This window comes from Solanum stenotomum, chromosome 9 (genome assembly GCF_019186545.1).
Source record: "Solanum stenotomum isolate F172 chromosome 9, ASM1918654v1, whole genome shotgun sequence".
Classification (NCBI taxonomy): domain Eukaryota; kingdom Viridiplantae; phylum Streptophyta; class Magnoliopsida; order Solanales; family Solanaceae; genus Solanum; species Solanum stenotomum.
The window spans coordinates 50,483,904-50,503,011 of NC_064290.1; the positions used below are offsets into that span (position 1 = coordinate 50,483,904).

A 19,108-nucleotide genomic window follows, 5' to 3' on the forward strand; every position below is an offset into this window, starting at 1 on the left:
TGGAAGATAAAATGCAAAGGAGGCATCCTAAAATTCTCTTTCCTCAAAATTTTATCATACAACAAAATGGACCTGTCTACACACTACAAACCTGGCCTTTTCATTTGACCAGGAAAACGGTTCAAAGTTTGCTCATCTTGCCACAAAAATTGTCCAAGTTCCATATTGTTATGGATTGGCATCTTACGTTTCCTAAGTAGTGTTGCTGCATTCTGATCTTCACCCTCTAAATTCGCCCGACCTGTTTGCAACCCGGAGGGACTATTGGCAGACTCCACCAAAAAGAAAGGATACTCTTTGTCTTTGCTGGTAGACACAGCCTCAACGTCATATCTTTCCTGAAAACCATCACTTGGCCTAACAGGCATCTTATGCTTCCTAAATAGTGTTTCCGTATTGTGACCATACCCCTCCAAATTTCCATGAGCTCTGTGCAACCGTGATGGCAACCCTGATGGACTATTGGCAGACTCCGCAGGAAAGAAAGTAAACTCTTTCCCTTTACTGGTCGACATAAGCTTGAACTGGTCTCCTTCATGAGAATTGCCACTTGACCTAAAATCACCAATGCAACTAGTTTGACCCTGTTGCAACTGCAAGTCAGAGTTTGCAGAGAGTCCCAACCTTAAGGACAAATCACAATCCAATTCAGGCACCCTCCTTGTCTTGTCCCTAAAATCTGCTTGACATGATTTTTCTTGAAGATCATCTCTCCTGCTAGGAAACAAGCTCGGGAAGCAGCTGATTTTAGCAGGCTCAACAATGGATGGATATATAGGTTTGCCAACAATTACATTATGCTGAGGTTCTCGGAGGACCAGCGTAGAAACTTCAGGCCGAAGATCATTACCATAGAACAGGGGATATACTGAACCCACATCCAATGAACTACTACTTTCCGGAATAATAATGGCTTTTGCACTTGAGGAAGCACCTAGATTGTTGATGCACGGCATTACAGGCCTGTCAAATTCTGAAGCTAATCTGGATGTATTGACATTTGAAGGTCTCAAGAACAGTGGTTGGTTTCCAGAGCGAATAGGTAACGATGAGTTAGAGTTCAGCTCATTGGCACTTCTACTAAAAACTTTAGGAGGTACACAATGAGGTTCCTCAGTTCTTGGGCTGAGGTAACTCCTTGGATTACTGTTCCGCTGGCTCCTAGACGCTCTCTCCGGTATACATCCCAGATTAAGAGCAGCTGAGGACCAAAGGTTCATGTTAAACAAGACATAATCAGTTTGAAATCTATTTGCAACATGACATAGCTCTTGCTGAGTAATTGAACTAAAACAAATGGAACAGTATAAATGAGCAGCGAGGTAAAAGAAAGTTGTGAACTTTAGTACCTTCAACACAAGGAGGCAAGAGTTGTCCAGTCTCTGTCTCATCTCTCCTAATGATGGTATCAATGGCATCATTTACCCTATCCCAAAGTGTTTCAGGATCCATATATTCAGCCTAATTGACAGAAGGGACCAAAAAAACAAAATCTTGAAATTATTTTCTTCCATATAATCCAAATTCAACATACCCCAAGGTAAAGAAAAAACAAAATACCTCAGAATTAGCTTTGGAGTACATAATTTCCTCAGCTTTCAAGACCACAACAGGAAGCTTCTGTTGCCATTCTCTGTTCTTTTTTGTAACAACACTATGCCTTTCTCTTACAACCCTGATCAAACAGATGGTGAGCACTTTATAGATAACAAAAATCAAGAAAACCCAAAGTACACAATTTGCCCCAAAAGTACCTGAAAATTTGTTGTATGATAGAACCTCTCATGGGTTGGTGCCTATCACTGTGCCAAGCTCTTCTAACACACTCATAAGGTCTGGGTCCTGGTCTAGGCATCTTCTTTCCTCTTACCCACAAATAAAAATATCAACTTGAACACTGTACTTTGAGCAAAATGCAAGATTGGTTAGACAGAGTGACAGAAATAGCAAGAAAGATTGAAACTTCAAAGAGAAAAAGCAATTCTTTTTTTCTCTACATGGGTGTTTTGGGGGTATGAAGTGAAAATCAAGAATTAGCTCTCTCTTAGCTTTAGGTATTTGTTTAGGCTTCTCTCAACTTCTCCAACACTCCCCCTACCCCCCTTCAAGTTTTCTTAACTTTTTTTGGGGGAGAAAAGGGGGGAGAGATGCTTGTTTTTGTATTTTCCTTTTTTTGTTTGGGTTTGGATGCAATAATACACTCCGTTGCAATATGTTTAAGATCACGAGATTAAAATATATTTCTAATATAAAATAATAATTTATTTTTAAAAATTTCGTATCAAATCAAAATCAGATAAAAATTATAATGAAGGGAGTATGTAGGTTTCCTTTAGTCCCTACTAGAGAGCATACAAGTACTAGTATAAATGTCATATTTAAATTCTTTAGACCATCTCCATTTTACTCTCCATTCTCTATTTTACTAAATATAGAGAATGGACACTCCAACTCATCTCCATATTACTCTCTATTCTTCATATTTAGAGAGGTGAATAGTAGTTCTCCAAATTTGAAGAACTACTATTCACTCTCTATTTCACTTTTTGAATATTTTATTATTATTTCTATTACTTTCTAATTAACATATTACTTTACATATAATGTCATTAATTAAATATCTAATATTCATAATTCTTTTAAAATGTAATATATTATTTAAAAATATATATTATTTAATATATACTACTTTCATCCCGAATTAATAGTATTTTAATTTTTTCTAATTTTCGTCAATAATATAATTTGAATTTATTATTAATTTTCACTATAAAGAATACATAAAATTAAAATGATAAGATGAAAATTTTAATTTAAAAATACAATACATAATATGATAATTTAAATACAAGATAAAAATACAATACATAACATAATAATTTAAATACAAGATAAAATACAATACAATACATAACATAATAATTAATTCGCGATGAAACAAGAATCATGCCGAAAAGATGTTGAAGGTGGATTCGGAGTTTTGCAATCACGTTTTCCAATTATTATAGGACCGCCATGTTTTTGGAGAAAGGAAGTGCTACATGATGTAATGACTACATGTATTAAATTGCACAACATGATAATTGAGAATGAACGTGATTTTAATGCACCAATTCAAGATGCCGAGGCTCCAACTCCAACAACAGAAATGGTGGTAGATGAAAATCTCTGATTTGAACAAGTTTTAGCTAGACATAAAAAAATTAAGGACAAAAATGCTCATTTTGAACTCCGTAATGCATTAATAGAGCATTTATGAGAGCAATGTAATAATTTCAAAAACTGAGTGCTTATGTAATATTTATGTAATTGTATTTCACTTTTATTTGAATTTGTCCATTAATTTGTACATTATATAATATTTTCTTGCAATTTATGTTATTTAAAAATTTAGAATAAAATATAACTTATATTAAATAAAAAAATGAAAAATAAATTTGTATATCACATGAAAGTTATACAAATAGTTATTGGGAAAAAGAAATAAAGTATTTATATTATGAAATAAGAAAATAAGAATGAAATATAAATAATAATATAATAATGAGGAGAGAGAAAAAGATTATTTTTTAGATAGTAAAATAGAGAATTGGGTTGGGGTTGATTGTCTGAAAAAATAGAGAACTTTATATTTGGAGAGTAAAATAGAGTATAGGGTTGGAGATGCCCTTAACTGTAAAGGTTCTTTTTATTGGTGTATAAGTTATAACAATATAAATAAATAAATATATATTTTTTGAAAACTCATAAAGTGAATAATAGAATTAATAATGAAGTTATTTTTATAATAGATTTTGAATTTGTTGGAGATATATATAATATGTGTTTGATTTTATACTAGATAATAAGTTGTGAGACATTTTTATTTTCAATTTAAGTCTTAGACTTTTTGGAGTACTTGGGGAGAAAAAGGCTTGGATTTTTTTTTTTTTGGGGGGGGGGGNATTTTGATATTTTATTATGAAATTAATAATCGTGCAATTATTAACTCACCATGGAAGGTAGAAAAAAATAATATCACGATTATGATATAGTTAATTCTGAGTTGTTAATTTTAGAATTAAAAAAATTGATTAAATACAAGATAAATATTTTCATTTTTCATCAAGAATTATCATTACTATATCCCACAAATCGAATAATCCTTAATAACTTGGATCAACAAAGTGTTTGGATATAAAAATGTGATATTTGAAGAGGGGGATAGTACGTGAAAAAAAAAGTTAGAAATCTAGATGGATGTTTATTCATGCTCTGTTGTGAAATTTGAAATAAGTAATTTCTTTTTTCAAAATAAATGACATTTGAAAATTGTTTTAAATACTTTATAACATATTATTCAAAATAATTATTTTAAATGGACGTGAGTTGAATGGGACGCTAATACTATTTAAGAAAAAAGTAATGACTTTATTATTAGCTATGGAGAGAATGAAATGTCATGGCGTGTCACTTCGAAATTGCGCAAAAAGAGCCCCACAAACCTCTCTCCAAAATGCAAAAACCCCCCACCCTCACAACTGTCTCTACAAAATGGCTCATCTTTGCTTGCAATTTTGGGACCACCATAGGAAACTAACTTAATGGGATTTTCCCCCAACTTTCCTACTCCTCTATCTTTTTCTTTCTTTTCGGTGTTCGATATTTATATTAAGATTTTAGATTGTATTTTTCTTGAGTCGAGGTTTATTAAAAATGATCTATGTATCTCTAAGATAATGATAAGATTTACATACACTATGTCTTTTTCAGATCATAATTTGTGAATTGTGAAATTATATGAAATATGTTATTGCTTTATATTAGACTCATTAAAGAAAAACCGCTTCCTTCCTTGTTTTTTTATATTGAAGTGTTGAGTAATTCCAATTCGCTCGGCGTTAGATTCATCGAGTTGATATTTTACATTGAGGTCTCGATTAATCTAGCTCTACCAAATTTTTTTTATACTCAATACCTCTACTGAGAAATGAAGGAATCATATATGTCCTACTATGACCCTTTATGGTTCCTACTCCTCATGTTTTCCTGGTTTCTGATTCAGCTTTCGATATTCACATTAAGCACTTCTGATTAATCTGAATTCGCGAATATGAGGTTTATTAAAGGAAAAACGTTCCAACAAGGGTTGTGGTGGAGTGGTAAATACTCCTTCATTCTTAACTAAGAGGTTTCGGATTTGAGTCCCATTGGGTACAAAGTCGCCTTTGTTAGGAAGCGCTTTAAGGAAAAATGCTTCCTACCTGAATTTCTTACATTGAAGTTTCGACTAATTCAAATTCGTTTCACACAAGGCTCAATAAGAGGAAGAGTTCACTACCAATAAAAACTTAAACGTGGGAAACAAAAAAAGAAAAAATGTTCTCTACATTGATGTCTTGACTAATTCTAATTAAAGAAAAACGCTTCCTACCTAAATTTCTTACATTGAAGTTTCGACTAATTCAAATTTGCTCCACATAAGACTCTTATAAAAGGAAAAGTTCACTGTCAATAAAAACTTAAACTCGAAATCTCTAATAAAAAATGAAGAAATCTTATTTGTCCTACCACGATCCGGTTCCTATTCCTCTCATTCCTCATGTTATTGCACTTTTGTTGTGGGGTTTTAGAAAGAAAAATAATAATAATAATAATAATAAGGTAGCTATCAACAGAGTTTAACAGATTCAATTTGGGTAGACAACTTATTTAAGGACAATGTGTCGTGTTCTTCCATCTTTTGCAAGGATGGGGTTTCTTGGTTTTGATAATTAATATTTTTTAAAATTTATTTTTGTTTAAATAAAGTATATATTTGTGGCCAACCCTTTTTGTGGAAATGACTAGCTGTTTGTGTTCATAAATTTTAAGTGACAAATAATATTATCTTTTACATCAACATAATCCCCATAGGACCCCAACACTAGTGTTGTGTAAAAGCTTATTTGTACCAAATATTAATAACATACACCAATAGATGCATTATGATAATTAAGTAAAAGAAATAGACGTTTGGTCATAGATTTCAAATATTTTTTATTTTATTTAAAATTTATGGAGTTGGAATTGGAGTTGAACATAGAATTTTATTTCGTCATACTTATTGTAGGGATTACTTAGAATAACGTACATGCTTAAATACATCTTCAAAACTGAAAAGGGAGTTGAAAACATTGTAGACATTGAAAATTTGTGGGACTCTGCAACACGTGCATCAATTTTAGTTGGCGCTCTACAAGATATATTCGATTCTCGTTAGGATTCTGGGCAGCGGCGGACCCACATGGAGTCCGTCGGGTGCTCGAGCACCCATTAACCTCGTCTCGAAATATATATATATATATATATATATATATATATATATATAAATTAAGAGGTATTTATATAAAATTAACATAGAGCACCCAATGAATAAATGATTTGATTTGGCCCATTGGCTCTTTGGTGGGTGCTTAAGGCTCTTTTAGTGTTATTGAGCTTGAGTTTGAATCTCATTGTTAACATGTATTTTTTATATTTTTGACTCCGCCACTTTCAGAGCACCCACAACCTTAAAATCCTAGATCCGCCACTGATTATGGAGGACTACTCTACCCTAAACCCTAGTTCATGCTTTATATAAAAGGTAATATATTCCTTTGAAGAGGCATTTCAAATATTCCTCAAATTCATGGAACATTCTTAAAGACATCAAGATGATAGTCTCCTATGTTTGAGAAATACGCTACTAACAGCCGTCGAATCACAAAAATTCAGAGAGAAAAATCAAGGGGATCAGGAACAGAATTGTCCCCACACTATCTATCAATAAAATATTCTTGTTTCTTCATATTTTATTTGTGATTGCAATTTATTTTCTACCACTTTAAAATCTATTGCATGCAAACAAACATGTTATAAGTTATTTTCCAAATTTAAAATACAACTTCAAACTGAATTTTGAAATTTTCAAAACACTAATTTTCAAATAAAACAAAAAGTTATTTCCAAAAAAAAAAGAATTTTTTTATGTATAAAAAGATCTAAAGATATAATAATAATAAGGTCTTTATCATTTCTATGCAAAGGATAATTTCACAATAACTACTCTTTAGGTGGACCCAAAAAATTGAGGGGAAAGAATTACTTTATAAATACATTGTCATTTTCATAGAAAAATTTAAAAAAGTAAATAGACACCCTTGTAATGTTGCAATCAAAGTCTCAAAGGGGAAAAAAGGGGCATGTTGTATTTCTAATGAAAATTTTCTAATGAAACATGGTCCACCTTTTTTTTTTATTTCTGATGAAAAATATAATTTCTATTTTGATCATGTGTCAAGATCAATTAGAATGATTCAAATTTATTATGGATTACCTAATTTACTATTTAAGGTAAAGTTTAGATGTTATGAAAATGCACTAGAATTGATAAAAATCTCATTCTGTTTATAGCAAAATTACTGAGATTCATAAGTTGATGGGATTCTAATTTTAAAAAATTTATTATTATTTTTTGGTTAAGTGTGTCACATGGTGGAACCATAGAGGATCCACTTGAGATTTGGACATATTATAAGAAAATAACAAATAGCAATTTGGGTCCCTCTTGTATGACTAAAAATACAATTTGATCCTTCATGTATTGTTTTGTTTGATATATTCACATGGTAATTTGATGGTTTGGAGGGTAGTTAAGAGACAACTCTTTGTCTTTAAGTTTAGAGACTAAAATTGAAGATCAAGTTTGCAATTCACTTGAAGAGTAAAATATTAAAGAAATTGGACTTTAGTGTAATTTTACTAAATCATTTTTCTAACCCTTCAAATATATCAATCTAGGTTGAGTATTTTCTAAGCTTTTTATATTGGCCCAACCCGCTAGTGATATTGTCCGTTTTGGATCTAGACCCGCACGACTTTAAAACGTATCACTAGTTGGTAAGACTTGATTGCTTATATACCCAACATTTCTCATGAGTTTGCCGATGTGGGACTTCTTATCTTAAGTTGGGGTGTCACTGTAGTCATTTAAAATTTATTAAATATAAATTTATAAAATGATTTGGATTATATTAAATTTATGAATATATTAGTCCAAATAAATATTATTAATTAATATAATTGAGTAAATTATTTAAATCTAATAAATATAGATTTAATTAAAGCTCGCTCCATAAAGCTCATATGTCATGTCACTTAAATCTGATTGGCCGAATGGAGTTCTCTTCTAATCACAACTCCTCTATTTTAATACTATAAATAGGGGTCCTCATAATTCAGAAAAGAGAACGAAGAATTCTAAACAAAAAGCTAGAGAAAGCTCGTGGATCAAAAGCCACAAATTGCTCTACAAGCTATAAGTTTAAGAATTCAAGAACGCAATTGTTCAAGAATTCAAGTGTTCAAGTTTAAGAATTGAAGATTTGAAGAAGTCAAGATCAAGATAAAGTACAAGTTCAAGAACGATCAAGATTAAGACCGCCGGATTCAAGATCAAGCTCGAAGCCCTTGGATTCAACTAGAAGTCAAGACCAAAATAAAGTTCAAGTTCAAGAACGATCAAGATCAAGACCACCGGATTCAAGATCAAGCTCGAAGCGCTTGGATTCAACTAGAAGTCAAGATCAAGATTCAAGTTCAAGAACGATCAAGATCAAGACCGCTGAATTCAAGATCAAGCTCGAAGCCCTTGGATTCAACTAGAAGTCAAGATCAAGAACGATCAAGATCAAGACCGCCGGATTCAAGATCAAGTTTGAAGCCCTTGGATTCAACTAGAAGTCAAGATCAAGATAAAGTTCAAGATCAAAATAAAGATCAAGATCAAGTTCAAGAAAGATTAAGTTCAAGATCAAGATAAAGTTAAAGTCCAAGTTCATCAAAGATTCAAGAACAAGCTCCAAAGGCCCTTGAATCCAAGATGAAAGTCCAAGAACAAGAACAAAATTCAAGAACAAGCTCAAGAGCCCTTGAATTTATATTCGAAAAGGCGGTTTCAGAGGAATCATATAGATTGTAACACTCGCACTTTGAATTAATAAAAACGATTGTTGCATAATTTTCCGTTCTTGATTATTGTTTTCTCGATGTGAATTTTATTGTCTACAGTCACATACAACCCCCCCCCTATGGACTCAGCAACCTCGTTGAGATTTGCCCCACCACATGGGATTTGTCTAACTCAGCACTGAGATTTACCCCACCTTATCGGGATTCACCTAAACTCAATTGAACTCTGACCCACATCGACAAAGCTGACATATATGAGTGACAAGTGATATTGTCCATTTTGGGCCTAAATCACCACGACTTTAAAATAAGTCATTAGTTGGTAACAATGGCGGAGCCAAGATTTTCAATAAGGGGGTTCAAAATCTAAAGAAATAGACACACGAAATAGCCGAAGGGGGTTCGACATCTACTGTATACACCAAAAAAATTATTTTAACCGTGTATAAGTAGTATAATTTTCCGCCGAAGGGGGTTCGGATGAACCCCCTGAGAATAAGGTGGCTCCGCCATTGGTTGGTAAGATCTTCTTACTTATATATATCCACATCTCTCATGTGTACTATCAATACAAACTTCTTATCTTAAGCTAGGATGTCAAGTTTTTCAATAATTTTTTAACTAGCGTTTTTCTTTATTTAATCTACAATATTTATCCACTCAGTCAAACCTCTCTTATGTAGTAAAGAATCTCACACTTTGAGGTCTAAAGAAAGACCTTTAGCATGATTTACTACTTCCAAGTAAAGCTTCATATAAAGATCATTTTGAACAACTATTTTGAAAGCATATTTGATTGAATAATCATGTAATTTCATAATTAGGTAGTATAGTGCATCATTCTTTTATATCCAATGTCATTTATATTTATAGTTGTTACAATAACTTTACTGTTATTATCAAATTAATATGTTTATTTATAATTATTACAATAACTCTATTGCCATTATCAAATTAATATGTTTATTTATAATTGTTACAATAACTCTATTGCCATTAGAAATTAAGTGGAAACTAGACTTCAAGAATTTTATTTATAATTGTTTATTTATACATGTGATACTTAGGCTGGAATGACTTATTTTGAATTTTCTTAAATGCAAATATCGACGATCACATTTTGGACACCAACAGTTAGGCTAATTTTTATAATATTTTTAGAGGCTCATGAGAATATTTTTAGTCAGTTTTGTATTTGGTCGGATTTTACAATTTAACCTTCAGTTTGAGATTAAAATTTCAATTAGTAAATATATGGTGATTTTATTATGCAGCTAGCTAATTTAAATTTTGTAATGTTTAGTACCACTTAATTCAGGCATGAGCGAAGCTACAATGTAATACAGGGGTTTTGACAAACACAATAAATTTTACGTAAATTTTATATTTGTATTTAAAAAGCTAGTAAATATAGATAATCTTATACGTGTGAATCCACTGACAAAACCAATTGGATGGTTCAATGGTTTATATTTATGCAAAAAATAAATAAATTAAAAGTTTCTTTTAAAAAACAACACATAAAATTAACAACTAAGACAGAAAAAAAAAACTTCTCTTCTTAAAAAAAAAGAAAAGAGATGTATCATTTCTTTTCATTGTTTCACAAAGCCAATTCCAAAATAAAAATTTTCAAAGAAAAGTTAGTTAGGATCTATTACCTTTTTAAAAATATATTAAATATTGATACTTGTTCTTTGGTTTGATGGCTATTATATATTATATTGAGGTCATTATAAAAATTCATAAACTTCAAATTCAAGTTTTGACTATAAATTCAGGGTTCGCTCAATAGATAGTTAGATCAAACGACAAGCATATTTAAATTCAATTTTAAGACGTGACATCAAAATAAAAAGTGCATACTTTTTACTAGAGAACCAAAACTATTAAGGAATAATTAAGGAATCATTTTTGTTGGGACACACTATTTAGTACATAAGCTAAATAACATCTAACAAAAGTTTCCCATATATTCTCCCTTTATTAGTTGAAGATTTTTCATTAGATTAATGCAAGATTTATATATATATATATATATATAATTCAATTTTTTGTTGGTAAAAGAAAAATCTTTTTTACGTTGATGAACCAAATTATAAGAAGAACATGTCAAGATTATGGATGAATAATTCAAAAAATTATAATGAAAGCATTGCACCATTTCTTGGGTGACGCTCAAATGTCATTGGTTGTTTTCTTCTCTTTTTCTGTCGAGGGCTTTGAGAAAAAGATGACTTTTTCCGGATGAACAGAAAATTAGATTCATGCCTTCATTCATGATACTCTGCTAGGATCTGCATCGGTTCAGTATGTCCTGAATTTTTTTCCATTTTCATGAATTCAAACTCGAGACTTTTTATTTATAAGGGTGAATAATAATGTGATTACTTACGGTAAAATATTTGTATCATTACTCCTAGTCCTAGATAGTTAAATCAATTTTGATTTTTTTTACATCTAAATGTTATACAAATTTTGATTCTTTTTTATAATTTTGACATTTTACTAGAAATTCATAGTCTGCTAAGCTTATTAGACCCCATGGAAACAATAACATATTATATACGTAATTTTACATCTATCTTGTGAAAGTAGATATATTATTTCGATAAAATTGTGTTACAATTCCACATGTTGAAAACATTAATTATCAACTATTCAACCTAATGTAATTTCTGGTGTGCAATAATTCTCAATCATATATATATATATCCAACACTTATATCCATATAAAAATAAATTTTATTTATGAAGTTGAACTACATTTTTGTCCCTTTTTTTTTCATTGAATGCCTTAAAACAAATATTGTCAGTCAAATAAGATTTTTCTGTTGGTGCAATTTCTAATAGTTCCAAAAATTTAAGGACTACAGAAAACATGAATTTCTTTTGCATAATAATTTTGTCCCACAACAGTACAATATATATTTTTGTTTCCCTACATCCCCCAACGCACTCACCCACCCACTTACCCACATCATCATGTACAATATTGTCACTTCCTATTTTTATATTTCTTTTTAGGAGTTAGGGGAAGAAAAATGCAGGAGGAGATTACAAGATGAGAAATTGAATCCTCATCATCAACAAGGTGAAAATTTGGTTAGCCAACTAACTGAGTTACTAAGATTTATCAAGTCACTTTCTATTAAATACTTATATTATTTGTTAGTAAATTTAATCTATTTCAAATAGTTCAGAAGATTTAACATTAAAAAGTTGATATATATATATTCGTTCCTTTTTAGTTGTTGCATTGAACTTTTCGAGAGTCAATTTGACTAATATTCAAAGCTAAATTATATTATATTAATTTTATGTTAATATGATGAAAACATATATTTTAAAATGTTAGTCAATATTCATATTGTTCGACTCTTAAAAAGAAAATTATGACAAATAAATGGAACGATGGAAATAATTGTCAAAGTAGTGGTCTCAATATAAAACTAAACATTTTAAAATCAAGATGAGTTTTTACATGGAAGTATATATACTAGCAATATCACTCTTTGTAACAATATATAACAAATAGACAAGTAAATAAACACAATTCAATTTACTTGCATGAAGAAGGCAATAAGTAACTTTGCAAAAGATTGATAAAACCAAGAAAACTACCCATCTTCCTCAATTTAAATCTACATCAACTATCAATTTTACTCATTTGAGGTAATAAAACATAGGCAAGGAAAATGAAGACACTTCAATTTAATTACTTTTATGAATATGGCATTTAATAGTACTTCACAAGATTGATAAAACCAAGAAGATCAACCTTCCTCTCCGACATGTTAGGTAGTTTCCGACTTAATTTCACGTATAATTATTGAACTTCATTTAATAAAATATAAAAAAAATTAATATTAAATTAATAGAATATCACTAAATTTTACTTTTGATCACTGAATTTTACTCATTATAACAATAAAACTTGAAAATTAAGATGAGTTTGATGTTAAAGTGAGTAAAATGTTTGTGGCTATATATTGTTAGGGATGGCAATGGAGCAATGCGGGGCGGGTTACGGTGTGTGGAGCGGGGCGGGCTAGAGATTTTGCAGATGCAGAGCGGGTCGGGGCGATTTTAAATATATTTTTTCAAAATTTATGTGGAGCGGGGCAGTTGCGGGGTAGGGCTAAACAATCTTTTAGTTCGCTGTTACACAAATTTTGTATCAGTTTTGCAACTGACTGAATATTTATGATTTTTTTTTGAATGGCAAGAAAGCTAGAAAGAAGAAAAAATTATGTTACTATTTGCATTTTAATTTTTTGTTTATTACATCAGATGTACTAATTCAAAGCTACCAAAAAAAAGGTTATTGACATACTTAAAAGAAGAGTACTATAAAGGCAAACTTGCATTTTAATGCTAGGCTAACATGTACTTTAGCGTTAACACTTGACAAAATTCAGTTTTTTAACAAATTATGTAGGATGGGGCAGGTTTATGCGGTGCGGGGCGAGGCGGGTTGAAAACAACAAATTATGCTAGGTGGGGCGGAGCGGGGAGGGTAGAAATGTTAGTGGGTTTAAGCGGGTTTGCCCCGCAACCCCCCGCCCCATCCCATTGCCATCCCTATATATTGTTATCATAAGGTCCCATTACTTTAACATGCAAAAACAATAAAATTTATTTATTTTAATTTATTTGTCTGGTTTAGATTTAACACAGAGTGTAAGAAAAAAAAATTGTATCTTGAGATTTTAAACTAAAGGTATGTAAAATCAACATATCTTTAAATAATTTTGTGGTTTTAAACATGTCACATACCTTACATCCATTTGCTTGATGCGAATGTCTAATTTAGGTAAGTTTTTACTAATTCTTGATTGCGTAATTAATCAAAACGTCATGATTTTTATTCACGCGTTCTTTTTAATCCCTTCCTAGGAGCTCCTATCTTTTTGTTCTCTTGGAGACTTGAACTCGCAATCTTGAGGCTAGAAATGAGAGGTACTTAATTACCATCTAAGCAACTTCCTCCCGTTGTGATAAGAGCTCATAAATTTTATATCTTGAAATTAGCCCATATCAACACTCTTTTTAAAGTGATGTCTCTCAACTTGATGAAGGACAAGCACTAAAGCCATGATGAATGCCCCATCAATGCCAGCCTTAAGGCACAACAAGAAAACATCCTTGCCCTATACAACATTTGTGTCAGGGTCCATTTTCCTTTTGACCTCACCTACAATATTATTCATTCAAAGATCGTTTGGTACGTAAGATAAAAATAATAATTTTGAGATGGAATTTGAAATTAACTTTATTCCTTTGGTTATGGATTTTCTTCTAGGATTATTATTGTACAAAATTGTGCAACTTCTTTGCAAGTATGACCCCCTGAATGTTGAATTCTTGAAGTGGAGGATCATTAATCATGTGGACTTGTGCTACTATGTCATATTGTCCTATTATTGATGACTTGTGAATGGTGAAGATTGGTTCTTGCCCCTTTTTTTTTCGCTCAGATCCTTTTCACCTTTGTTAAGTTGGTCTTGGGCCTAACTTACTATTTCATCATCCTTTCATGTTTGAATTCAGACATTTTTTATTGGGCGGATTTTTTAAGTATACAAATTAACAATTGTATTTACACCAACATAGCAATACTTTTTTTTTCAATTATATAGCAATACTTTTTTTTTCAAAAGTACAATTTAAATTTAAAAAAAAAAAGATTTTCCAAATCAGCCATGCTTATCCCACTTCCCATAAATTTCTCCAATAATTTTACCTTCCCTAATTTATTCAAATATGCTATATATTATCTCCCATAAATAGAGGTTTCCTACCAAAAACATAACTCCTTTCTCTGACTTAAAAAATCGGCCAAACAAAGAACGATTATTGAAAAAAATGCATACCAATAATTTCTCAATTCTAATTCAACACAACGGGCGATGGGACTCAGCAGGTAATTATATAAAAAATAATTCTCATGATTTTTTATTTTGTGGTTGAATTTGATTTTTCACAAATATCTATTTTGTACTTTTTGGTAGTTATTCGTTTTGTTTATTTTGTCAATTTTGGTTTAAATTAATTCATACAATTTAGTTGATGTTCGGGATCGTCCAAATTTTGGTGTAATTTCAACAATTTCGTATGATTTTGTTGTACACTGATGTGTAAAATTTGTTTTTTGTTAAAGTTTATGTTTAATTGGTATGATGTGTGCCGTATGGTAGCAAATATTTTATATCAATAAGTTTTCAATATGTATTTCTGTATTTGTTTAGGTATTTGATCTGGTATAATTGTCACTAATAGCTGACGCCAAACAAATAGCCTGATGCATGATTTGGTGTAATGTTTGGTCAAATTATATTATCTTACATATGAACGTATATTAAAGTGAGTGTAGTAATAAATAATTTGGTGTAATTGGTGGTGTCAAAAACTACAAGTTTGACGATCTATGGTATATAATTAGAACCTCGTAATAAACTTATGGTACATATTTTAGTGAATTTTAAGTATGTGAATTGGTGTAAATAATAATGTGCAAAATAGTTCGTACATTTACTGATGGTAACCTGATAAAATCATAAATTTTAAAAATTGGTTTAAGGGTATGTAATCTTTGACTGTTTTTTTTACGTTTATTATATGGTTAAAATATTGGTAAAATACTTTGGTATTTCTTTGACTGTTTTTATAAGATAATTAAATGGTTGAAATTTTGGTAAATACTTTGGTATTTCAATAAATGGCTTATATACCAACGAAAATCAATGTATAAACAAATCTAAATAAGTTGATGACTGTAGTAAGTAATTCTGAAAGTTCCTTTTAATATTAACAAAGAATTTGTTATTTTAAACAGGCAATTACGTGGATTACAATATTGAAGGAGTTATGTATGATCCAACCACCAAATACGAAGGCTTGCTTACAGTTATATCTTCACAATTGGGAGTGGACACAACAATTTATCATTTGGAACTAAGGTATTTCGTGAGTGGTCCATCTCCACCAATGAAGATACATAACGATACGGGAGTGCAAGTTTATTTAGATCAAAAGAGATGCAATTCAGATTTTTTTTTCAAAATATCCTTTATGTGTGACCTGTGTGGACAAAGTTATGGAATCCATTGAGTACCAAACAAATGTCCAAACAACACGTCAACATATTTTGGGATCCAACACATTATGTTTGACTAACATGGATCAAATTTTGGAATGTTATATTGAAGAATCTGAAGGAACTGAAATAATTTCAAATCCTCAACACTATTTGGTGGCCGAGGATCAAGTTTATATAAACAAGCAAACTATATCGGAAGTTATGAAGCGATATGCATTTCTAAGAGAGTTTTGTTTCGTTGCAAAAAGATGAAGTCCTACCTGGTTAGTTATTATATATGTTGATTTTAAAAATTATCAATATATTTTAACAACTTACCATGTATTAATATGCATGAGTTTTTGCAGTTACTATCTAAAGTGTGCTACATAAAACTGTTCATGGGTTTTTAAATCCTCATGTTTGAATAATTCAAAGTTGTTCAAAGTGAGGAAATTCTATGATACACATTCTTGTCCATTGAAGGACCGGATTCAATCAAAGCGACAATCAACAAGTGGTGTGCTTGGGGCAATGTTGATTGAAAAGTATGTCGATCTGAAGACCGTTTACACACCAACAGACATACACGCATACATGCTAAGGATACATGGTATTTCATTAACATACATGCAAGCATGGAGAGGTAAAAAAAAAGCTTTCGAGACATTAAGAGGTGACCCTGCCGAATCATATGGAAAAATTCCAACATATCTATATATATTGGAGAAGACATATCCAGGGACAATTGTGAATTATAAAAAAACAGATGAAAATCGTTTTTTATATTCATTTACAGCAGTTAATGAAAGTATAAGAGGCTGGGAGTATTGTCGACCAATAGTAGTCGTGGATAGTACACATTTAAAATCAACATACGAAGGCACAATGTTGATAGCTAGCACATTAGATCCAGAAGGTACTGTTTATACCATTACCGCAACTAGATTGATTTGTTTTATATATAATCAATATATGTTGTATTTATTTTAAAGATATTTGTTGTATAGGTCACATCTTGCCGCTTGCATACGGAATAGTTGATTCAGAAAATGATGATTCATGGTTATGGTTCTTTGAGAATTTTAAAAATGCATTCGGTGAAAGGGAAGATGTGTGCTTTGTTTCTGATAGAAATAAGAGCATGTGGAGTGCTACTGCAACTGTTTATCCCGAATTCAGACATTACGCATGCATATACCATCTATGGACCAATTTACTAAAGAAAACATACAGAGATACAAAAGAGGTTAGAACATTATTCTTCAGTTTAGCAAAAGATTACACTGTTCAAGAGTTTGATGAATTGATGAAAAGGATGGATCAAATTAATCCAAAATACCGTGCTTATCTACAAAAAGCAAATTATGAGAAATGGCCACGCGCACATTCACCAGTAAAAAGGACTTGGACACTAACAAGTAACATTGCAGAGTCACTAAATAACACTATTCTTGTTGGAAGAAGATTACCAGTGGTACCATTGTTGGAATTTGTTAGAAAGACAATTGAAGCTTGGAATGAGAAACACAACGAAGAAGGTAGAAATACTACAACAACCTTGACAAGTAAATACAATGAAATGTTGGAGGACAATAGAAATTTGTCTCGTCGTATGCTTGTAAGTATTAACAATTCTCTACTATGCATATTATGTTTTGGTTTTATTATTGATAATGAATGCTCTTAAATGAAGGTACGTGCATCAACAATACACATTCATACCATTACAGATGGTGCAAAGAGGTTTACAGTATGTCTGAATACACGAATGTGTAGTTGTGGCAGATTTCAACATGATGAGATCCCTTGTAGTCATGCACTTGCAGCAATCAGACATAGGAATAAACATCGCGATGATTATTGTTCAGCTTATTATAGTAATAAGAATTATCAAGATACATATGCAATACCAATTGAACCCTTGCCTTGCGAAAGCACTTGGGATGTTCCATCACATGTCTTGGAAAAGGTAGTATTACCACCAATTACAAGAAAGCAACCAGGCAGACCTCCAAAAAATGATCGCAAAAAGGGATTCACCGAAGGAGATGGGAAGAAGAGGAAAGTAACCTGTAGTGAATGTGGTATAGTTGGGCATAACAAGAAGACTTGCCCAAAAAAAACTCATGATAATTAGCTTTGTGATATTTTTGTTGTTATTTTTACTTTGCAGTTATACAGTTGAACTATATTACTTTTATTAGATGTACTATTTTTTAATTGCATTACCTTATTTCAAAGTTGATTACTTTTTGTTATCTTATTCATATTTTTGAATGCATAGTTATTATAAATGGTTGTATATAGTAGATATCATAAACTCTTTTGGATTACGTGTTGTCACATATTCAGAAATATTGATAAAAAATATAAGCCAAATTCTTGGTAAAATTATGGTAAATAAGAACAAATATATGGTAAAAATAAAGGATCATAATAATTGTGTATTTAGTAAAACAAATGTTTGCAGTTTACCAACCTAAAATAATAAATTGAAAAGTAATAAATGTTAGTATATTAGTTTGGATGCTACAGTAATTAACACTCAATTATTGTAAAATTGGTTTACTCTTGTTACAACTAGTACATAGCTTGGTATAAATGATGGTATATATTAAAACCAAATGTCATAATGATGATGGTATATTATCTTACATATGAACATACGTAAATTAAAATGAGTGCATTAATAAATTATTTGGTGTAATTGGTGGTGTAAAAAACTACAAGTTTGACGATCTATGGTATATAATTAGAACCTCGTAAATAAAAATATGGTACATATTTTAGTGTATTTTAAGTATGTGAATTGGTGTAAATAATAATATGAAAAATATTTCCAACATTTATTGATGATAACCTGATAAAATCATAAATTTTAAAAATTGGTTTAAGGGTATGTAATCTTTGATTGTTTTTTTTTTAAGTTTATTAAATGGTTAAAATATTGATAAAATACTTTGGTATTTCTTTGACTATTTTTTTTAAAATCATTAAATGGTTAAATTTTTGGTAAAATACTTTGATATTTCAATAAATGGCTTATGACTA

General features: G+C 30.8%; 2 protein-coding genes across 3 annotated transcripts; one reads left to right on the top strand and one right to left on the bottom strand.

Annotated features, from left to right (window-relative positions):
* Positions 1-2,108, bottom strand: LOC125877041 (uncharacterized). 2 transcript variants are annotated; one of them, XM_049558345.1, is made up of 4 exons: positions 1,755-2,108; positions 1,561-1,675; positions 1,350-1,461; positions 1-1,201 (listed from the first exon to the last, which is right to left on the bottom strand). In XM_049558345.1, exons 1-4 carry the CDS (start codon positions 1,853-1,855, stop codon positions 84-86), a joined length of 1,446 nt encoding a protein of 481 aa, XP_049414302.1. In that variant the 5' UTR covers positions 1,856-2,108; the 3' UTR covers positions 1-83. The 2 variants fall into 2 exon arrangements, with proteins under 2 accessions (XP_049414302.1, XP_049414303.1); XM_049558346.1 differs by having other exon boundaries at positions 1,561-1,664; positions 1,755-1,898.
* Positions 2,109-16,942: 14,834 nt separating this feature from the next.
* LOC125877630 (uncharacterized) lies at positions 16,943-18,242 on the top strand. The gene is made up of 4 exons (XM_049558862.1): positions 16,943-16,973; positions 17,065-17,675; positions 17,751-18,122; positions 18,231-18,242. Exons 1-4 carry the CDS (start codon positions 16,943-16,945, stop codon positions 18,240-18,242), a joined length of 1,026 nt encoding a protein of 341 aa, XP_049414819.1.
* The last annotated feature ends 866 nt before the right edge of the window (positions 18,243-19,108 follow it).